Consider the following 17,366-nt stretch of genomic DNA (forward strand, 5'->3'; position numbering starts at 1 on the left):
GGTGTCTCAGTGCTGCAAGATAGACAGGTATGAAAAAGGAGAGCAGTTCAGATCAAGCAGTTGTAGCTACTTAAACACTGAGAACAAGTTCTGAGTATGGGGATTTGTGCAGCTGTTTAAGATAGCTTTTGTACTGATAGGCAAAGGCTAAAGCAACTCTTGTGCCACTTAATTTCATCAGTGGATGCTCTTACCCTTGAACACACTTAATGGGAGACGGCTCTGTGTGTAAATGAGTCCTTCAGTCTCGCAACAGTCCAAGCCTTTCCTTTGTGAACTCCTCAAAGCAGAGGTCTTCCCATGACCTACTACTCCATATGTTATCTGCTCACAGGGGATCTCCAAGTGGTCTTTTTGAGGCTCTCGCCTCACTGTCCAGTGGAGCAGTAGCTAACTGCTTCTTTGTGTGTTCTGTAATGGGGGCATGTTGGAAAAGATCTAGCCAAAACCCACAGGAGTAACTTGGGTTTGCCAATGAAACCCTCCTTACGTTGGTGACCCAATGGTGAGTGGATTTTTACATACTGAGGATCTCAGAGGCGATAGGTCTTTTAAAACGCTTTGCTTTAGCTCATAAGAAGTTGTGTGCATGGCACGTGACTTCTAGGCAGGAATTCTGCGGTCTGCACTTAACAACACCTTGTGTTACATGGTTGGATTGGTCCTCTATGGACTTAAAACATATTAATCTAGAAAGACTGTTGCTCCCAGCTACAAACTGGCCTCCTTCCTGCACTCTTCCATCTGGTTACCCTGAGAAAAGCTGTTAGATCTCTGAGGATGAAGTGTTCAGGTGGGACATAAACTGCGGGAGCAGCCAAAGAGTCTGTCTTCAGGCTCTATTCCTGGCCCTGACAAGCCAGTCACGGGTAAGGCAGGAGGCACATCATTGCTAATGAGTCACTAATGGGCTGTAGAAAGGTGTCTGTGTTGCTGCTGCTGGGCTTTTCTCATGGCATTCCTGCTTAGGAACAGCAGGGAAGCTTGCTGTGGAAGACCAGAGGGATGCAGAGCCCCTTCCAGCAGCACAGCTCAGACCCCAGACCCCGAGCTGACAGCTGCCTCCTGGGCTGTCTTTCCTGCTAAGCTGCTTGCTTAGCTGCTGGATCCCTGCAAAGAAGTACAAGCAGCACTTCTCGGAGGGACTGAGGAACACAGGGAGGATGGAGTTTTCCAGGAGCCTGCAGCGCCTCAGGCAAATAGTGTGATGTGGGAGAGGAGCGTCAGCTCTGTGCCCATCAGGCCTCACTATTAAAATGCTGTTCCCACTTGAAATACGAAGGTGGATCTTGAGGCTGCCTGTTCCCCAGTGTGAGGAGTAGGTGGGCTGGGTGGGCACACAGAGCTGCTGTGGGCCAGTGGGGGAGACTGGTGGGAGCAGCTGGGAGAAAGCAGCTGTTTGCATGGTGTGTGTGTGAGTGTGTGCTGGCTGCCCAGTCTGCTCTTTGCTGACCCCGGGTTGGACACTTTCACTCCTTGTGCAGTTTTAAGTTGATCCTGCTTGTGTTACCAAGTTTTATTTTGCTTTTTTTTTAAGTGTTTATCTGAGTTTGTGCCTTGTACATCATGTGTGTGACTCTTACCCAGTCAACAGCCAACATTTGACCTGCCCGCACTGACTGCCAAAGCTGTCTTTGGAGAAGGATGCACTGCTGCATCCTGGAGCTGTGGAGGCCCAAAACCAGAGCAAGCCTTCAACTAAAGTCTTTGCCTCTGTGCAAACAGTGGCATAGGCTTGCCAAGCTCCTTGTGTCTCAACTGCCCCTCTGAGGGATGCCAGCAGGATTGTGTCTTTCCCTGAATTCACTCTTACTGTTGCTTCAGGACTGTGTCTTCCTACTCTCTTGCTGCTTCTCTGCTCAATTAACTAAAAGTGTGTGAGGATTCATGTTCTACTCCCTTCTAGTACACCAGATGGCAGGGCCATTCCCACTCTACCTCCCTCATGGAGGCAGTTGCTTGCTTCCACACACTGCTTGGTTTCTCTTCCCTCCAGTGCAGCCCATAGCATCAGCCCAGCTCTGCCCAGGCACCATCTCTTTGCTACCTGCTCTCCTTCCAGTGTTCCCAGGCACCAGGGATGCATCCTGCTCCTTGAGCACAGAAGTGGACACTGAGGGTTATGTGTAGCCTGCAGCTTCCTCACACAGGCCTTGTTCCCAGCAAGCAGAGATCACCAGTGGCACTGTGATGTCCCAGATCTTCATTTGCTTCCATCCTGTGTCCAGCACAGTCTGGGTGTTATTAGGCGTTCTAATTATCTGAGGTACCTTGTGTGGAGTGACACAGGTTGTGTTCACCCATGAGGAGGCAAGCTGTCCCTGAGCCCCCAAGAAGCAAGCTCTGGTGCACGGGTGGCTTAAAGACTTCGGCAAGGGAAGCTTCTCTTTCTGCATATATAGATATCTGGCTGTGGTGAGGAATTGGAAGCAGACTTTCACCCACTGTGCAAAAGCAGAGATGCCTTTTACTCCATTATTGCTTGGCCAGACTGCTTTGCAGTCTTACAGTGTCTGTGCACACATTCTGGTGGTGGTGTTATGTCCTCTGCTTAGGGCACATTTCCTGTGCAAGCACCCAGGGGTGCACCCATCTCTCTCATCACTTCCCCAGCCAGAGGGGCTCCCTCCATTCTCGAGGCTTCTGCCCGAGAGAATGAGAAACATTCAAGCACAGAACTATTGTTCTGTTGCAAAATTGCCACCACTGTCGGTTGTTAACTCCTTTCCTAGTCCCTCTCTTGCCACCAACAGTGCTGTGTGGAGAGGACTGAGATGCACCCACCACCCAGTTCCCATTCCTCCCACTGAGGTCAGTTAACACTGCCGGCGCTCAGAAGTTGTCTCAAAGTGCAGGTGGTTTTTCACCTGTGAGCAGACAGGACCTGCCTACCTTCCCCTGTGCAGCTGCACAGGCCAGCAAGCTGCTGCAGCAGGTAACCGGTGTGGCAGGCATGGAGCACTCAGGCCCCAGTACAACACCCATACAGAGCAGCACAGCCATGCTATCACATGTTTCTGCATAGTGCCTGGCTTCCATTTGGGCAAGGTGCATGACAGCTGAATGCTGCCAGCCAGCCTCAGTCACCTGCCTTCCCTGCCCTCTGTTGTTTCCTTCACTTGTCTAGAGCAGGCTTTCATGCAGTCTGGTGTGTGAGCTTCTCCTTCTGCCATTCTTGCCTTCTGTACCTTCCTACCTCTTCTGGTTTCCATCTGCTTCAGATCTTCACTGAAAACATCTTCATTCTCCTTACCAGTCTCTCTCTCTCTCTTCTTTTATTGTCACTTGTTGTGTTTGATAAAGTCAGCATCCAGAACAGCATGGGGAGGAGGTGTTTTCTGGTGCAGAAGAGCCCTTCTGTCTCCATGCTGCTCATCAGGTTTTCAGATCCAAATTGCCCCTAGTGCCATCTCTGATGATCTGAGAGAAAGGCAGGTGTTAGTTTAGGAACCTACTGGCTGCATTTCCACGTGTACGTCCAGTGCTCAGTTGGCTGGGTAACAGTTCCCTGTGCATTTTGGTTTGTCCTTCCACTCATTTCCCTTCATCTCCCCACTTCCTTCATTTATTTATCCCCAGCCCCTTCTGCCCCACCCCAAGAAGTCGAGTGTGTAAGCACCAGCTCCACTACCATCCGGGTAAGTTGGGTGCCACCGCCTGCCCAGAGCCGCAATGGGGTCATCACCCAGTACTCCATTGCGTACCAGGCAGTGGAAGGAGATGACAGCACCAAGCATGTGGTGGATGGCATTGGACGGGAGCACTCCAGCTGGGAGATCAAGGACCTGGAGAAATGGACCGAGTACAAGGTGTGGGTAAGGGCTCACACCGATGTGGGGCCAGGACCGGAGAGCATCCCTGTGCACGTGCGCACTGATGAGGATGGTAGGTGTTACCCGACAGCTCCTTCAGCTACCACCCTGGGGTAACCAGTGCTCACCTAGATGAGTAGAACACAAAGAGAGAAATGCAGTGGGGGATGTAGCATGGGAAGTGCTTCCTCTAGCAGGGCTGATGGCTGCTGGGAGCTCCAGGCAGAGGCTCCAGGCATTATGGTGCTTTGTGTGTTTGGCTTCCTAGAGTGGTATGGTGGTGGCTTCCTTTTTCTGTAGGGTTCACCCAGCCAAAGGCTGCTCTCACGCGAGATCAATGAGACTTAAGAGTTTGCTTGTTGACCTGAAATCCAGCAAACTAGAAGGGGGAAATGAAATCCATTTGAAACTTGTAGATACCGCAGGAAAGCTGCTTCCCACCCTGGCTTCCAGGCAAGCCACAGCTTATATAAATCTGCTCTTCCGCTCAAGAGCCAGAATATTGCATGTACGGAACACTTTACTGGATACGACAGCTTTAAAGAGAAATTGCTTTGTATTAGCGAGGCTGTCAGTTATGTCATCACGACTTAAACCATTTCCTTTGAAAGTGCCAGAGCTCAGGGTGACAGTAGGAACTTCCGTGGCTTCATCCTGACCCCAGAAGCTGCAGATTTAATGGGAGGAGAAAAAGATGCAGCATTTGAGCAAAGGGTGATCTGTTCCTCGCCCAGTCAGTGTAGCAAATTGGAAACGGGCATGCTGCAGTTCCCCTAAATGGGCTACCACCGTCCCCCATGTCTCTGTGGCTCTGGAGGTGGTGTCTGGGAATGCTCGCTGACTGCATTCCTGGGCTGGCAAACACATCTGTGTGTCTCCTGCTGCCTGTATTGTTTGCTTCAGTTCTCCTTCTTCAGACTTGTAGCCCAGGGGAAGCTGCTACCCCAGAAATGTCGCAGCAAGCTTTCTCGGTTCATTTTCGGACACCATGGTTGGACATTGCGGCTCAGCTGTCAGGAGTGATTTCATATCCTTCCGACATGCTGATGCTCAGTAGATAGCCACGAATGAATGAGAAATGCTCAAAACAAATGGAACTTTCCCTCTTGGATGTGGGACACAGCATGTACCTCCCAGAACAGGGTAACTTCCCCTCTCTCAGTCAGTGTTCCCCGAAACACTTCACTGCTCACACTCACCTCCTTTCATGCCCATAGTTTCCCCACACTGTGTCCTGCCAAGGCCAACTGCCTTCTGCCAGCAGAGCTTGGCACGCAGCTTCTCTGTGGTTCTTGGGGAGGATCATGCTGTTTGCTTGGGCTCCCAGCTGTGTGTGGGGGCAGATGCCTTGCTAGGACAGGAAAGCCCCATGGCTCGTTCTTGGTCACTGCACTGAGTCAGATTACAGCGTGGGCTGCTCCAGCCAGAAGGTGGTAACCCTTCATTCACAGCCCACTCTGTTCCCATACCTTGAGCTGGCCCCATCTCACTAAGATGCCCCATTCCTCCTTTCTGTATTTTATTTAATTATGTACAATTAAGAAGGACATCTGGGGAAAATAATGAATTGCCCTGCGGCTTAAAAACTGTGCTTACCTGCTGGGTAGCTGTTTCTTCCCCATCTAGTTGGTCGAAATAGCAACGTTCATTATGTCTGCTTGTCAGCTATCCATCCCTAATTATCTAATACTGATTATCCCTTACTGAGCAGAGAATTGGGGCGTAGGGGGGTTTCAAACCCCTGGATATTCCTAGGCAGTGAAGGGTGGAAGGAGCTGGGCCCAGGTCCCTCAGTGGGTGTGCTCTGCAGGGAGCTCACACCTCCACCCCCGGCTGTTTCAGGTGGAAGGAGCTTTCCAGGAGCAACCGAGAGGCTAATTTTTTAGCATTGACATTTTTGTCACAGTCAATGCAAGAGCAAAAAGTAATAAGGAGGTAATTTTTCCAAATGGTAAATACGGTATAAATACATTTTTAAACGGGCCTCACCTTGCAAGAAAATTGATATTTTCTGGGCAGTGTAATTTTTCATTTTATTATCAAAAAGCATTCAGCTAGCCGTGCATGAAATACAGTCCCTAGAGCTGTCATAATCCCCACAGGCCCCTTTATCTGGCTGAGTTCAGTGAGCGCTGTCTGTGAGCTCTGGGTTATTGTTTTAGGATGGCGCTTTTCCTCCTCATTAACCTCTCACTGTCGCAGGGGAGGAGCGCGTGTGCTCGGGCTGGTGGCAGTGCTGGGACCCCACAGGGCAGCACCCAGCCGTGCAGTCTGGGCTGCAGTGGGAATACACAGGGGGATCTGCAAGGAGGAGGCATGCAGTGATGGGCAGCATGCAGGGAGAGCTTCAGAACCCCCACCTCTGCCACAGGGCACCCTGAGCTGCCATGTTCCATTATATTCTGCTTTGCTTCTGCCCACTGCTGGAGATGACAGAGGGGCAGATGGGGCTGATCCAGTACAGCTGCTCCTTTTGGGTGCCCCTGCATATCACAGCCCTTCTCCGTCCCACTGGGAGCAGCAGAAGTGTTGGGGTGTTAGGTCAGGGTTGTGTCACGTGGTGAAATGCAGTATGACCTACTGGGCAGGTGCAGGGTGAGGTGAAGGGAAGGTAGCAATGGTAGAAGAGCTGACCATGTGCACCTGATAAATGTCCATCCCATGTGTGTTACAGTGCCCAGTGCCCCACCACGAAAGGTGGAGGTGGAGTCTGTGAATTCGACAGCCATCCGGGTGAGCTGGAAGCTGCCCATCTCCAACAAGCAGCACGGGCAGATCCGGGGCTACCAGGTGACCTACGTGAAGCTGGAAAACAACGAGCCCCGAGGGCAGCCCGTCATCAAGGATGTCATGCTGTCGGAAGCACAGGTACAACATGGGGACAGTGGGCTGGAGGGCATGGCACCTTCCCTCTCTGCAGAGGGCTGGGCTGGCGGGCCCAAGCATCTCTTGGCAGATATGGAACATGGGACACAGCCCTGCCTGAGCAGGGCAAATGGTTTATCCACAAGCTGTAACTGGTAAAAAGCTAATCAGGAAAGAATTGCTGTGGGAGAGATGTTGTATTGGGTGATGCTTCTCTCTTACCCCTTCTCCCACACATCCCTCTCTCTGCCTGCCTCATCCTGTGCTCACTCCAGAGGATCTTCAGATGGTCTTAAATGAGCTTCAGGTCTGCTGCTTCCATGCTGCTGACTGAACCTAGAGGAAAGCCTCTGTCCAGGCTCTGCACACAGCGGGCACAGCTGCAGGTCAGGGCAGCCTGTATGGCTCAGCAGAGCCTCCCTTCCCTTTTGCTTGTGCAAGGCAGGGACTTTGTATAATTCACCAAGCTGTGAGCAAGGCCCCGTTCCCACCCAGTCCTCCAGACGTGCTTATGGGCTCTGTAAAGCCCAATAAGCTGCTCTGCATCTTTCTAGTGGTCAGGGAAGTTGTCAGTGCCCTGCGATGAAGCACAACTCTTCATTGCAGCAAGGGTCCTTCATCCTGGATGACCCGTGCTGTTCTCAACAAAGATAATCATATAAATGAAGTACAGGATCTGCTGCTGTTGGAAGCGACGAGTAATCGATTCTGAGCTGGCTTGCTTGAATGATGCCCAATATAAATACTGGAGAGCCGCAACGATTAATTGATCTGTCTCCTGAACGCAGCTGTGAATCATTTATACGTTTGTCAGTGGGGAGTGTGGCGCACAGAGGCAGCTTTCCTCCCCATTCATATTCTGAAGGGTAAAACTCAGTAATAATAAGAGGAAAACTTTGAAGAGAAAATGCTGTGAGGGTCTTCACAGTGTTATCTGGGACACATCTTTGTTCGTTTCAGATGCTGAATTATTTTAACAGTTAGAAAAGCTCCTTGCTGCCCTTTTCTGATTCCAGGAGGATATAATCTTCCATGTTGTTTGAACAATTGATGCTGTGTTGTTCAGCTGGAGTTTGGAGTTAATGGGTTAGTCTCAAGTGTAGGTGGGTAAAGCTGGCAGTGTTGTTCTTGCTGGTGTTTTCAAATATTTTCTGCTTGCCCAGCCAGTTCTGCTTTCATTCCTTACTCATACAGTTCTGAGAGAGGAAGGAACCCCATGCCAGCATTCAGGAATGAGAGTACCAGAGCCAGTAACTTTCCAAGGAGTGCTGGATTTTGCATAGCTTTGAATGCGTGCAGTTATCATCAAGGAGGCAAGCTGCTTAAAGTTTCCCGGCCTGTCAAACCAATTACCGGTCTTTGATATTCAGTGAATTTATGTGGGAAAGTCCTTGTTTGCCGCAGTATTTTTTCCCGGCATATATCATGCTGTGTTCATCTGTTGAGATTCCCGAGCAGAAGATAGTTGCACAGAAGTGACTGCTGTGAAGAAGTCATGTCACCCATGGGACGAACTAACGGTGACCCTGCAGGAACGAGGTTTTACTGACTTGGCAGAAGAGATACCTCCCAAAAGAGTGAGAAGCCAGGCGTGACCTGTGCTTGTGGTGGAACACATCTGCTCCAGAAGCATAAGAACCCTGTGAGAGCTGCCGTCTTTCAGTACAGCGGTGCATATCTTTGCTAACAGCCCAGATCGAACCTTAACAAGTAGTCTGGGAAGAGTTATTGTCAGTGGAGCGAAACAAAGATTCACTGGTCCCGGAAGGCCACAGGATGTAGATGGAGTCCTGTTCAGGACTCAGAAACATTTGTAAAATATAAACTGATGCACAAAGAGAGAATTAAACCAATTCCAAATGTGGGTGCAGGACAGAAATTCTTTGGACACGTAGGCAGAGCCCCTCCTCCTGCCCAGACAGGCTGTCTGCTGATTTTGAGTAGGTATGTACCACGTAATCTGCTTCCTGCAGATGGTATGAAGACACTGGCATTAAAGCTGGCTCATGACTTCTGCTGATTGAAGACGAGAAATACAGAGAGAGTAAACGAAGATGAAAGGAAGAAGAAAAGGGAAGGAGATGTTAGCTATGCAGATAATACAAATTCTCAGTTTTCAAAACCATTTGAGCGGAAAGGACTAAACCATCAGCAGTGAAGTAGGGGCCCTGGCGCTGGAGAGATCGTGCTTTATTTTGCAGCCCCCTGCCTAGGGAGAAAAATCTGTCATTAGGAAGGTCCTGAGATGGAAATGAGGCTTCTCCCTCCTCCCTGTGGCCGTACCTGTGACTGATTACCTCTTCCACAATTCTCTGTGCCTTCCAGTCTGAGCTCTGTATGCAGTCATGCCAGCCCCAAGACCACGTTTGAAAGGAATAAGGGTAGTCTGAGGTCTTGGCTGAGCCCTGCCTTGCTCATATAAATCCTTAGTGACTCAAGGGATTGGAGGATTGCAAGGCCATGGGGCACAGGAGTTAGGTTCCACAGGGAAGGGAAGGGGCCGTCTGTCTTTCCTTTGTCTCCAATCTCTGATCAGCTCCAGCAAGTCCACACAAGCAGATGGCTCAATCCCTTCCATCCCTTCCCATCTGCCAGACTCATGTGCCTGCAGAGTGCAGCGTTGAGCAGTGGCAGGGCTGAATCTGCATCTATGGGCACACAGCCGCCTTCTATTGCTGGGTAATAGTCTTGGATCCTTATCTAGGTGTGCATGGAGCAACTCCTGCCTGTGCCCACCTAGGTTAAGAGTCCGGTGCGTTGGTGAGATGTAGCATGCTTCATGATGAAAGAAAGGCACAGGCTGGGAGGCATTTCAATAATGGACAAAGGAGAAGTTCTGGAGCCATCAGACCCCTTCACATCCAACAACAGTCTGTGCACCCTGAGTTTGCACCTGGAGTTTCACTGTTGCACCACCATCACTGAAGCAGAGAGCAGGATCTGCAGGAAAACCCCAATATCTGCTTCTGATAGTTTGGGATACTTAGGAGGGATTGAGTCTGTCTTTTGCAATAGCCATGGTCAGGGAAAATAGCTATTCCCTGCTGAAACATGACTACGCTGTGCGGTGCTGAAGTGTAAAATGAAACGTTAAGGCACTGCAGCTGCTATAAATACAGACTGTTAGCTTTAGCACTTCCCTGAGCCATCCTGCCTCACGCATGCAGCACTGTCTGAGGTCTTTTTATGACGGCTCCTGGGCCTTTCAGATCAGTTTGTCTTGCTGACCAACCTTACACACTTAAAAAGCAATCAAGCTGGGATAGGAAGGAAATGTTTTGATCTGTGGGTGATTTTTTCATAATGAAATTGAATTTATACTAGGGTATTTATGCAGACCTGGATTTTCGCTGTTACTTGTCCAATGCAGATCTCAAAGCGTTTCTTTGCACTCTGATCTGATACAAGATTAAAGTCCAATGAAGACATAAGAGCAAACAGAGTCTGAACATTAAACATTTGGACTAAAATCCTTCTGGATGATAAGCTCCCTGCTGCGGTGCAGGAGGCTGAGGGATGCAGTAGCCTTGCTATTTGTTGCAGCAGGGTATCAGGGTATCCTGCAGCTGCATACAGACAGCCCTGGAGCAGCATGGCGTGCTACCACCCCCATGGCCCCCATCCATCAGGAGCACAGTGTTGGAGCAACTTCTAGTAGAAAGAGCTGCCAGCTTCACATCCTTCCTGCAGCAGGGCTTGATCAAGGCAGAGCATGTGGCTGTTGGTCATGGTGGCAGGTAGGACATCAACAGCGATGGATTGGAGCACACAGCAGTGGAAATAATACCAAGCTGTGTGTGGAAAAAAGACCTTTAGGGACAGCAGTAGCTAGTTGTGGTCTTGGCTTGATAGGAGTTCTTTAGGGACAACTTGACCTCTTTGCTGAAATTAAATTCTAAGATACTTTAGGAGGATGGATCTGCTGCAGTCTCAGGGCATCAAATAAGTAAACTATAATAAAGTTGTAAAAGAACCTTTCTCGCATAGCTTTCTGAATTCAGTGAATACAATAGCAAGTATTTGGAAGGTATGCCGTGTATTTTACTGCTGGTAGAGTTCTCTACCTCTGCGATAAGCTCCAGCCTCTGAAAGCCGCTTTAAATAGCCTGAGCACAAAAGACAACTTGTGGTTTTAATACCATTTAGGGCTTCTGCAGCAGCAGCAGGTTCCCAGGCACTTCAGGAGCATTATCTGGGCATCCTGGTGTCCTGGGGAAGGCAGGCTCTGAGTGCCATTTCACAGCTGGCAACCCAGGCTCAGCACAAGGCTCACTGCGGCTCACGCTGTGAGTCAGGAACAGTAATACCTATCTTCCACTTTCATCTCTGTGCTTGAACCCATCGACCCGCGTTTCCTCTGGGCAGATTTAGTAACCTGAGGTGTAACGATTCACCTTGGCTGATCACAGAGTGGGCACTCTGTGATCTCCGCAATCCTTCCTTTGGTGCATCAGCCACAGAGAACTGTGCTGCTGGTATGCCTGACGGTTATGATGCCGTATAAACCCCAATCCCATCAGAAACTTGCATAGTTTCTCTCCAGAGCCATAATTGAGCTGCCATGGCTGCGATCCCTTGTGATCTTTTACTGGAAAATGTTTTCTGTAGAAGTGTTGCCTGCAGGGCTGCTCTTGCCAAGTGAGTGTTTGCTGCTTTGGTGTTGTGTAGTTTGGAATGAGGAGCTGTTTCCTTGGTACAGACACCACATCTACCCTTGTTCCAAGCCTTGCAGCACGGTTGGAAAGGAACAGCGTAGTGTGGAGCTCTGAGTAGGATCTTGGCCTCGCTGTGTTTCCAAGTTGCAGCTGTTACAGAAAAGAGATCTGTAAATATCGTTTCGGTGCTTCCCTGCAAAAGTCCCCACTGTGCTGTGTGTGTGAAGTCCTTCATTCTCAACAAGAGATGATGGCTGCAGGATCACTAGAACAGAACTTGGAGATCAGGACACAAAAACGTGTTGTGAATGCTGTCATGTGTTGGGACATCTCTGATTCCCAGAGCCTCATCCCTTCTTAGTCCTGAAAAGGCAGAAAAGTGTAATCAGAGCCAGAAGGGGAAAGGATGGTAAAGTTAGGAAGCGGTGACCTTTCCGTCTGTATGGGAAGGAAGTTCTTTGCCCCACTTTGTGTGAGTGAGCACAGACCTCCCGCTCAGGCTAGCAGCATGTAGAGAATGGCTCTGTCCCATTTCTTCCCTTGACACAACCTGTGCCAAGTGACCCTCTGTATGTAAGTGTTCCAATCCCCCCCACCCAGTCCTGCTAACCCCCGCTGTTGTCATCGTCATCCCCTTCCTACACGTTGCCCCTTAAAACTCTTGTGTCTCCATTTTTCTCTCCTCCTTCCTTTCTCCCCCGTCAGTGGAGAGCTGAGGACACCGTCGACCATGTAAGTACCACTTGTGTGTATTCCAGGTTGGAAAAGAGGGGTTTGGAAAATCGATTTGTGAATTTTGTAGACACAGTGCTGTCAAAACATCCTTTTCACTTCCTTAATGAGGCTGGAGAGTTACATTGTGAAACCTTCCGCAAGCAGCAAATCCAGAGAAAATTGGCATTTAGATTGCTACTAAATGTAGAAAAGCAATTGACATTTCCTATAATCTGTATTTCCAGCTTGTTGTAGTGCAGTTTTAGGCAGGCTCAAGTGATTGACTCAGGAGGTGCATCCTACTTTCTGCAGTAGTTGGCCCACCGAGTTACACAGTCAAATTAGATATATAATCTTTAAACTGCATTGATTGCAGTCATGAAAAATAACCTACACTTTCAACCATGACCTTTGGCTGAAACACAGATAGTAATAAGAAAACAATCACATTTAAACAGTTAAATTCAATTTTTTCCATATAATTTTGAAATATCAAATTGGAGGAACAAACTCGAAAATGACCTTTTTAGAGTCAGCAATTCAATTACGTGCCCTACTGTGAGCTTCTCCGGCACAAAGCATTTCTCCTCCTGCTTTATATGGAGGAGTTGCACTCTGGACTGGCTTTGTCATGCCAGCACTGTGTTTACATTATGCAATCAGACCTTCTTTCATCCATCCCTCCTCTCTCCCCTCCTCCCCGGCTCGCTTGCTTTGCTCCCGGTGGCATGCTTTTGCGTGAGAATTTCTCTTTGCATGGATTTGGGAGGAGTGAATTCTCTTGGGATGTTCATAGTCTGCAGGTTTTGTGTGAGTGCTTCCCCGCGGGTCCATTGGCACCGATCGGACTGCGAGTCCACTCACCCTCACGCACACACCTGCTGCAGGGGCAGAGTTGGGATGGGACTCTGGTTCACACGGTGATTTTGGCGGGGTTCTTGTTGGTGCTTGTTGATTTTTCTCTGGGCTGGCTGGTTCTGCGATGGTAACAGGGTGATATTGATGAGTAAGCCTGGGCAGGTAACCTGAACCGGCAGCACCGACTGGAAATCAGCAGCTTTCGTAGTGTGGGTGTTACTGGAAGGGAGTGATGGGAGACTGGCTGTGCTCCGAGAGGCACCGCAGGGACTATGGGCAAAGATCAGACCCTGGAGCAGCCCCTAAGAGTGCCTGAGCTGCCTCTCATCAGCCAGTGGAGCTCAGCCCATCTCTGTTCTTATCATCTGGAAGGACAAATCACGAACCCTGAGCCTCTGCCTCCCACCCAAAAGCTTCCCAGCCCCTTCTAATGACTCAGCGAGTTATTAGTGCTGGTGGTCCCAATCCCCTTCGTAGCACCCGCAGCTAAATGCTGTTTGGAGGTAACTGCCCTGAGAGCTGCTCCGAGAGCTGTACAGGCCTGGCCAGCAGAGCTTGGCACAAGTCACATTACTGCTGGAGGCCAGGAGGGAGGAGCAGTGCTCGTGCTTTGATCTCAAATAGAAGCATGGAGCCGTGCCCTCCTCCTGCCCAAAGGAAGCCAAGGCACGCAGGGGTGTCAGTGCACTGCCTGCTCCCAGACCTCCCACAGTGCAGGGTTTTCCCTCTGTGTCTTGCCAGTGCCTGGTGCTGACCCCATCCATGCCTGCCGTGCTGTGCCATGCCTGGCAGGGAGGGCGAGCACGGTGCTGCGGTGCTGCAGGTGCTCCTGCCCCGGGCTGCGCTGCTGCCAGAGACAACCTTAAAAACCCCCTCATGAGCCCCCAGGAGGTTTCCGCAGCTGGCTGATCTGGCTTCTGCTCTGGTTCACAGCTCCGCAGCCCTCTTACTCTCAGGCTTACTGTGTCAGGGTTACAGCTGTTCCCTTCCCCCCTGTGCTGGCCCGCAGGTTCTGGTGGGTCCCCAGGAGTGCCAAGAGTTAGGGGTGAGGTGAGGCAGCTCGGTGCTGGAGTGGTGGCAGTTATCATTTGCTGGTTCCATGGGGGAGCAAAGCGAGACGTGTGTGCTTGGGTGCAGTGCACGAGTGTGCTCCAGCAAGTGTGTTGGTGTGTTGCTGTTGGAGATGCTGACCCCGGTGCCCTCAATTTGCCTGCTCTGGTAACGGGTTTTTGTTCTTCTCATTTGCCTCTTCTCTGCCTCGTGTCTGCACTCCCAGGAGACAGTCATTGGAGGCCTGCTGCCGGAAACCACCTACTCCGTCACGGTCGCTGCCTACACAACCAAGGGAGATGGTGCCCGCAGCAAGCCCAAGGTCATCACCACCACAGGGGCAGGTGAGTGTGGGGAGCAGAGACCGCAGCCTCACAGGGGTGGTGGTGGAGCTTCTCAGGAGGTACCCGGGAGTATGGGCAAGGCATCTGTGCAGGAGGAAGCGAGAGGCTGGAGATGCCACAGAGGTACATGCTCGTGTGATCTGCAGCTCTTCCTACAGGCTTTGCCATTGGATCACCCGAGCAAAGTGCAGCAAACAGACGGACACTGCCAGGGCCCACAAGAGAGCCATGAAACTCATGGTCCAGAGACCTGGGAAGAGGAAGCCTAAAAGTCCAGGCTCTCCCTCAGCTTTGGAGTCACAGCCTGCCCTCATTTAGTCCCCTGGTGCAGCAGGGGTAGGCGAGTGCCATTTCTTGCTTCCTGTGGTGACTGCAGTGCTGCCTAGGATGGCCATTGGCATGGTGGGCCCTCAGGTGCTTCTCAGCTCCCCCCAGCCTTTGCTACCATCACCTTCCCTGGCTTACGTACCTCAGTCAACCTGTTCCTAGAGCCATGATAAAGCCTGGAACGCAACAGATACTGCTGTAGGAGTGCTGCGGACACAACTACTAGGTCTGGTGATCCCAGCCGATTCATTCTGCTCTCTCAGTAGACTTGTACCCTGTGCCTAGTGCCAGGAGCTGGGGCACCCTGGCATTCATCAGGTGCTTTCCTCCGGATGCGATCAATCTTGCCTTCAGCAGTAGCATCAGCTAGTTGTCATTGTTTTATCCTCGATTTTCCACTCATTAGACCTGTCCTTCAGATGATAATCCTGCTGCTTCTCACACCAGCCACAGGAATGGTATTTACCACTGGTTATTATGGGAATGCAGCTTGTGCAAACTGTGAGCATTTGTTCCTGGTGCTTTTAAACAGGAACAGCTTGCTATCTCCTCCACGCTGCATATGGGGAGCTCCAGAGGTAGTTTCCACTGTCACAGTCTCAAATGCTGTCTCCCTCGTGCCTCACCATGGTGTAAGCTCTGTTCATCAAATTGCTACAGCTGTCCTATGAACAGGAAAGCTTCCTAAACATCCCAGTGTTGCACTGTAAACCACAGTGAGTCTTCCCACGTTATGATGCACATTTGAAGTTAATATTTTGAATCAACTTCAAAAATAATGTGTCCCATAATACTAGCTGCTGTTAGATGTTGTATTACAAGTGCAAGGAGGATGGCACTGGCAATGGAAATTTAATTCTGTGTCTTAAATACCTACAAAAACACTCCCCTAGCTGCCTTTGCACTGGCTCATCTGCAGGCTTGACCTCACAGGGGAGTGTTGGTATCGCCCTCTCATGGCAAAATTGGGACATAATTCTGTCAAATATGTGTTTCTCTTGTGCTCATCTGTGGGCTCAGACGTTTCAAAATGGTACGTGAGTATTTAGCTAGGTTTGGCTACAATCCCATTTTCATTTTCATATCAGTAGCCCCATCCCTATGGCTCTGAGTATCTTCCCTATCAGTTCATTTGCTTACAAATCTGAGCTGATATGAAGACGCATCCTTTTTTAAACTGAAGGAGATCAAAGTATTAAACCATCAATCTAAAGCCATCAGTTCCTAACCCGTGACTGCAACACCCCTTGACTTGCTCAGCATAATCAAAAGTCCCATGGAACTCTCGTGTTCACCTCTCACATCGACACTGGCATCATGACTCTGTTCATCAGCTAAAGCAAAACGCATTCTGATGGTAAACAGCCCGCCCAGCTCTGCTTGCTGCCACTGCAGATGGTAACACTGCAAGGTTTCAGGATGAAATTAGTCTGCCTCCAGACAGACCAGGGCGCTGGACTCGGGCTTCTGTGTGGCTGGTGTCGAACTGAGCTGGGGCCACGTGGCCTGGTGCTGAGCACTGGCTGGAGAGTCTGAAGACCACTGATTAGGAGGACAGGATTCAGCTCTTCTCTGAGATAAATGGGAAGCTTTGAGGTACCTTACACCTTTCCTGTAAAAGGGGATGAATTTTGGGGCTGGATGTGGCTGGATTTATTGCCTGTTTAGATGGCGGCACATGGGAAAATGGCAGCCAAGGGCTGTCTGGCTCCAGCTTCCCTCACCATTGGATTAGGGTCGTTCTGCCTCTATCCATGTGAATTGTCTGTCGTCCTCTTCACCCTGTTGTCTGAACTTTCCCGCTTTCCTCAATCCTCGCGGACTGAGCAGCAAGGAAGCTGTCCTTCCTCTCCCTCCTCCCAGGCTACAGATGGTCATTGTGTGTTTATGTTGCAGTCCCGGGGAAGCCCACCATGATGATTAGCACGACAGCCATGAACACAGCCCTCATCCAGTGGCACCCACCCAAGGAGATGGTAGGGGAGCTGCTGGGTTACCGGCTGCAGTACAGACGTCTTGATGAGGAAAAGATGAACACGATAGACTTCGGGAAGAGAGACCATCACTACACTGTGACCAACCTGCACAAGGGGGCCACGTACCTCTTCAAACTGTCTGCCAAGAACAGAGCTGGCCCAGGAGAGGAGTTTGAGAAGGAGATCACTACTGCAGAAGACGTGCCGAGTGGTTTCCCACAGAACCTGCGCGTGGTGGGTCTCACCACTTCCACCACAGAGGTTGCATGGGACCCCCCAGTCTTGGCAGAAAGAAACGGCAAGATTGTCAACTACACGGTGGTATACAGAGACATAAATAGCCAGCAGGACCTGGTTAACATCACCAAGGACACAAGTATCACTTTGACGAATTTGAAGCCTGATACTACTTACGACATCAAAGTGAGGGCCCGCACCAATAAGGGGGTTGGGCCACTCAGCCCCAGCATCCAGTCCCGGACCATGCCCGTTGAGCAAGGTAAGCGGCCCTCTAACAAGCCCTGACAGCAAACTCTGGCTCCAGGACAGGGACCTTTGCTTCGGTTCACTTCCCTTGGCTCTGTCTAATGAGGTCAGGTACTGTGTGGTTACCTAGTGTAAAACTGGTGCAGCAAGGGGAGGCTGAGTGAAGGATTCCTTAAAGTCGTCGTTTGGGATGGAAGGGGGGTATTGGTGGTAGCTTAATTGCTTTCGTCGCTCCACAGGCACACACACTTTGCTCTTTTATCTGTACATGAAAGGCTC

At 50.3% G+C, this 17,366-nt stretch overlaps 1 protein-coding gene across 33 annotated transcripts in view; it reads left to right on the forward strand.

Annotated features, from left to right (window-relative positions):
- Positions 1–17,366, forward strand: part of PTPRF (protein tyrosine phosphatase receptor type F) — a 332,623-nt gene that overhangs the window by 276,135 nt on the left and 39,122 nt on the right. For 13 of the 33 annotated variants that reach the window (XM_085512291.1, XM_085512301.1, XM_085512285.1 and 10 more), the window contains 5 exons: positions 3,580–3,885; positions 6,487–6,680; positions 12,038–12,064; positions 14,181–14,298; positions 16,522–17,100. In XM_085512291.1, coding sequence (XP_085368417.1) covers positions 3,580–3,885; positions 6,487–6,680; positions 12,038–12,064; positions 14,181–14,298; positions 16,522–17,100 — 1,224 coding nt within the window. The remainder of the gene's footprint in view (positions 1–3,579; positions 3,886–6,486; positions 6,681–12,037; positions 12,065–14,180; positions 14,299–16,521; positions 17,101–17,366) is intronic. The other 20 variants (XM_085512298.1, XM_085512304.1, XM_085512294.1 and 17 more) reach the window with 7 other exon arrangements.

The sequence above is a fragment of the Coturnix japonica genome, chromosome 11, assembly GCF_054131305.1.
Source record: "Coturnix japonica strain WE chromosome 11, WE-NBRP24, whole genome shotgun sequence".
Taxonomy (NCBI): Eukaryota; Metazoa; Chordata; class Aves; order Galliformes; family Phasianidae; genus Coturnix; species Coturnix japonica.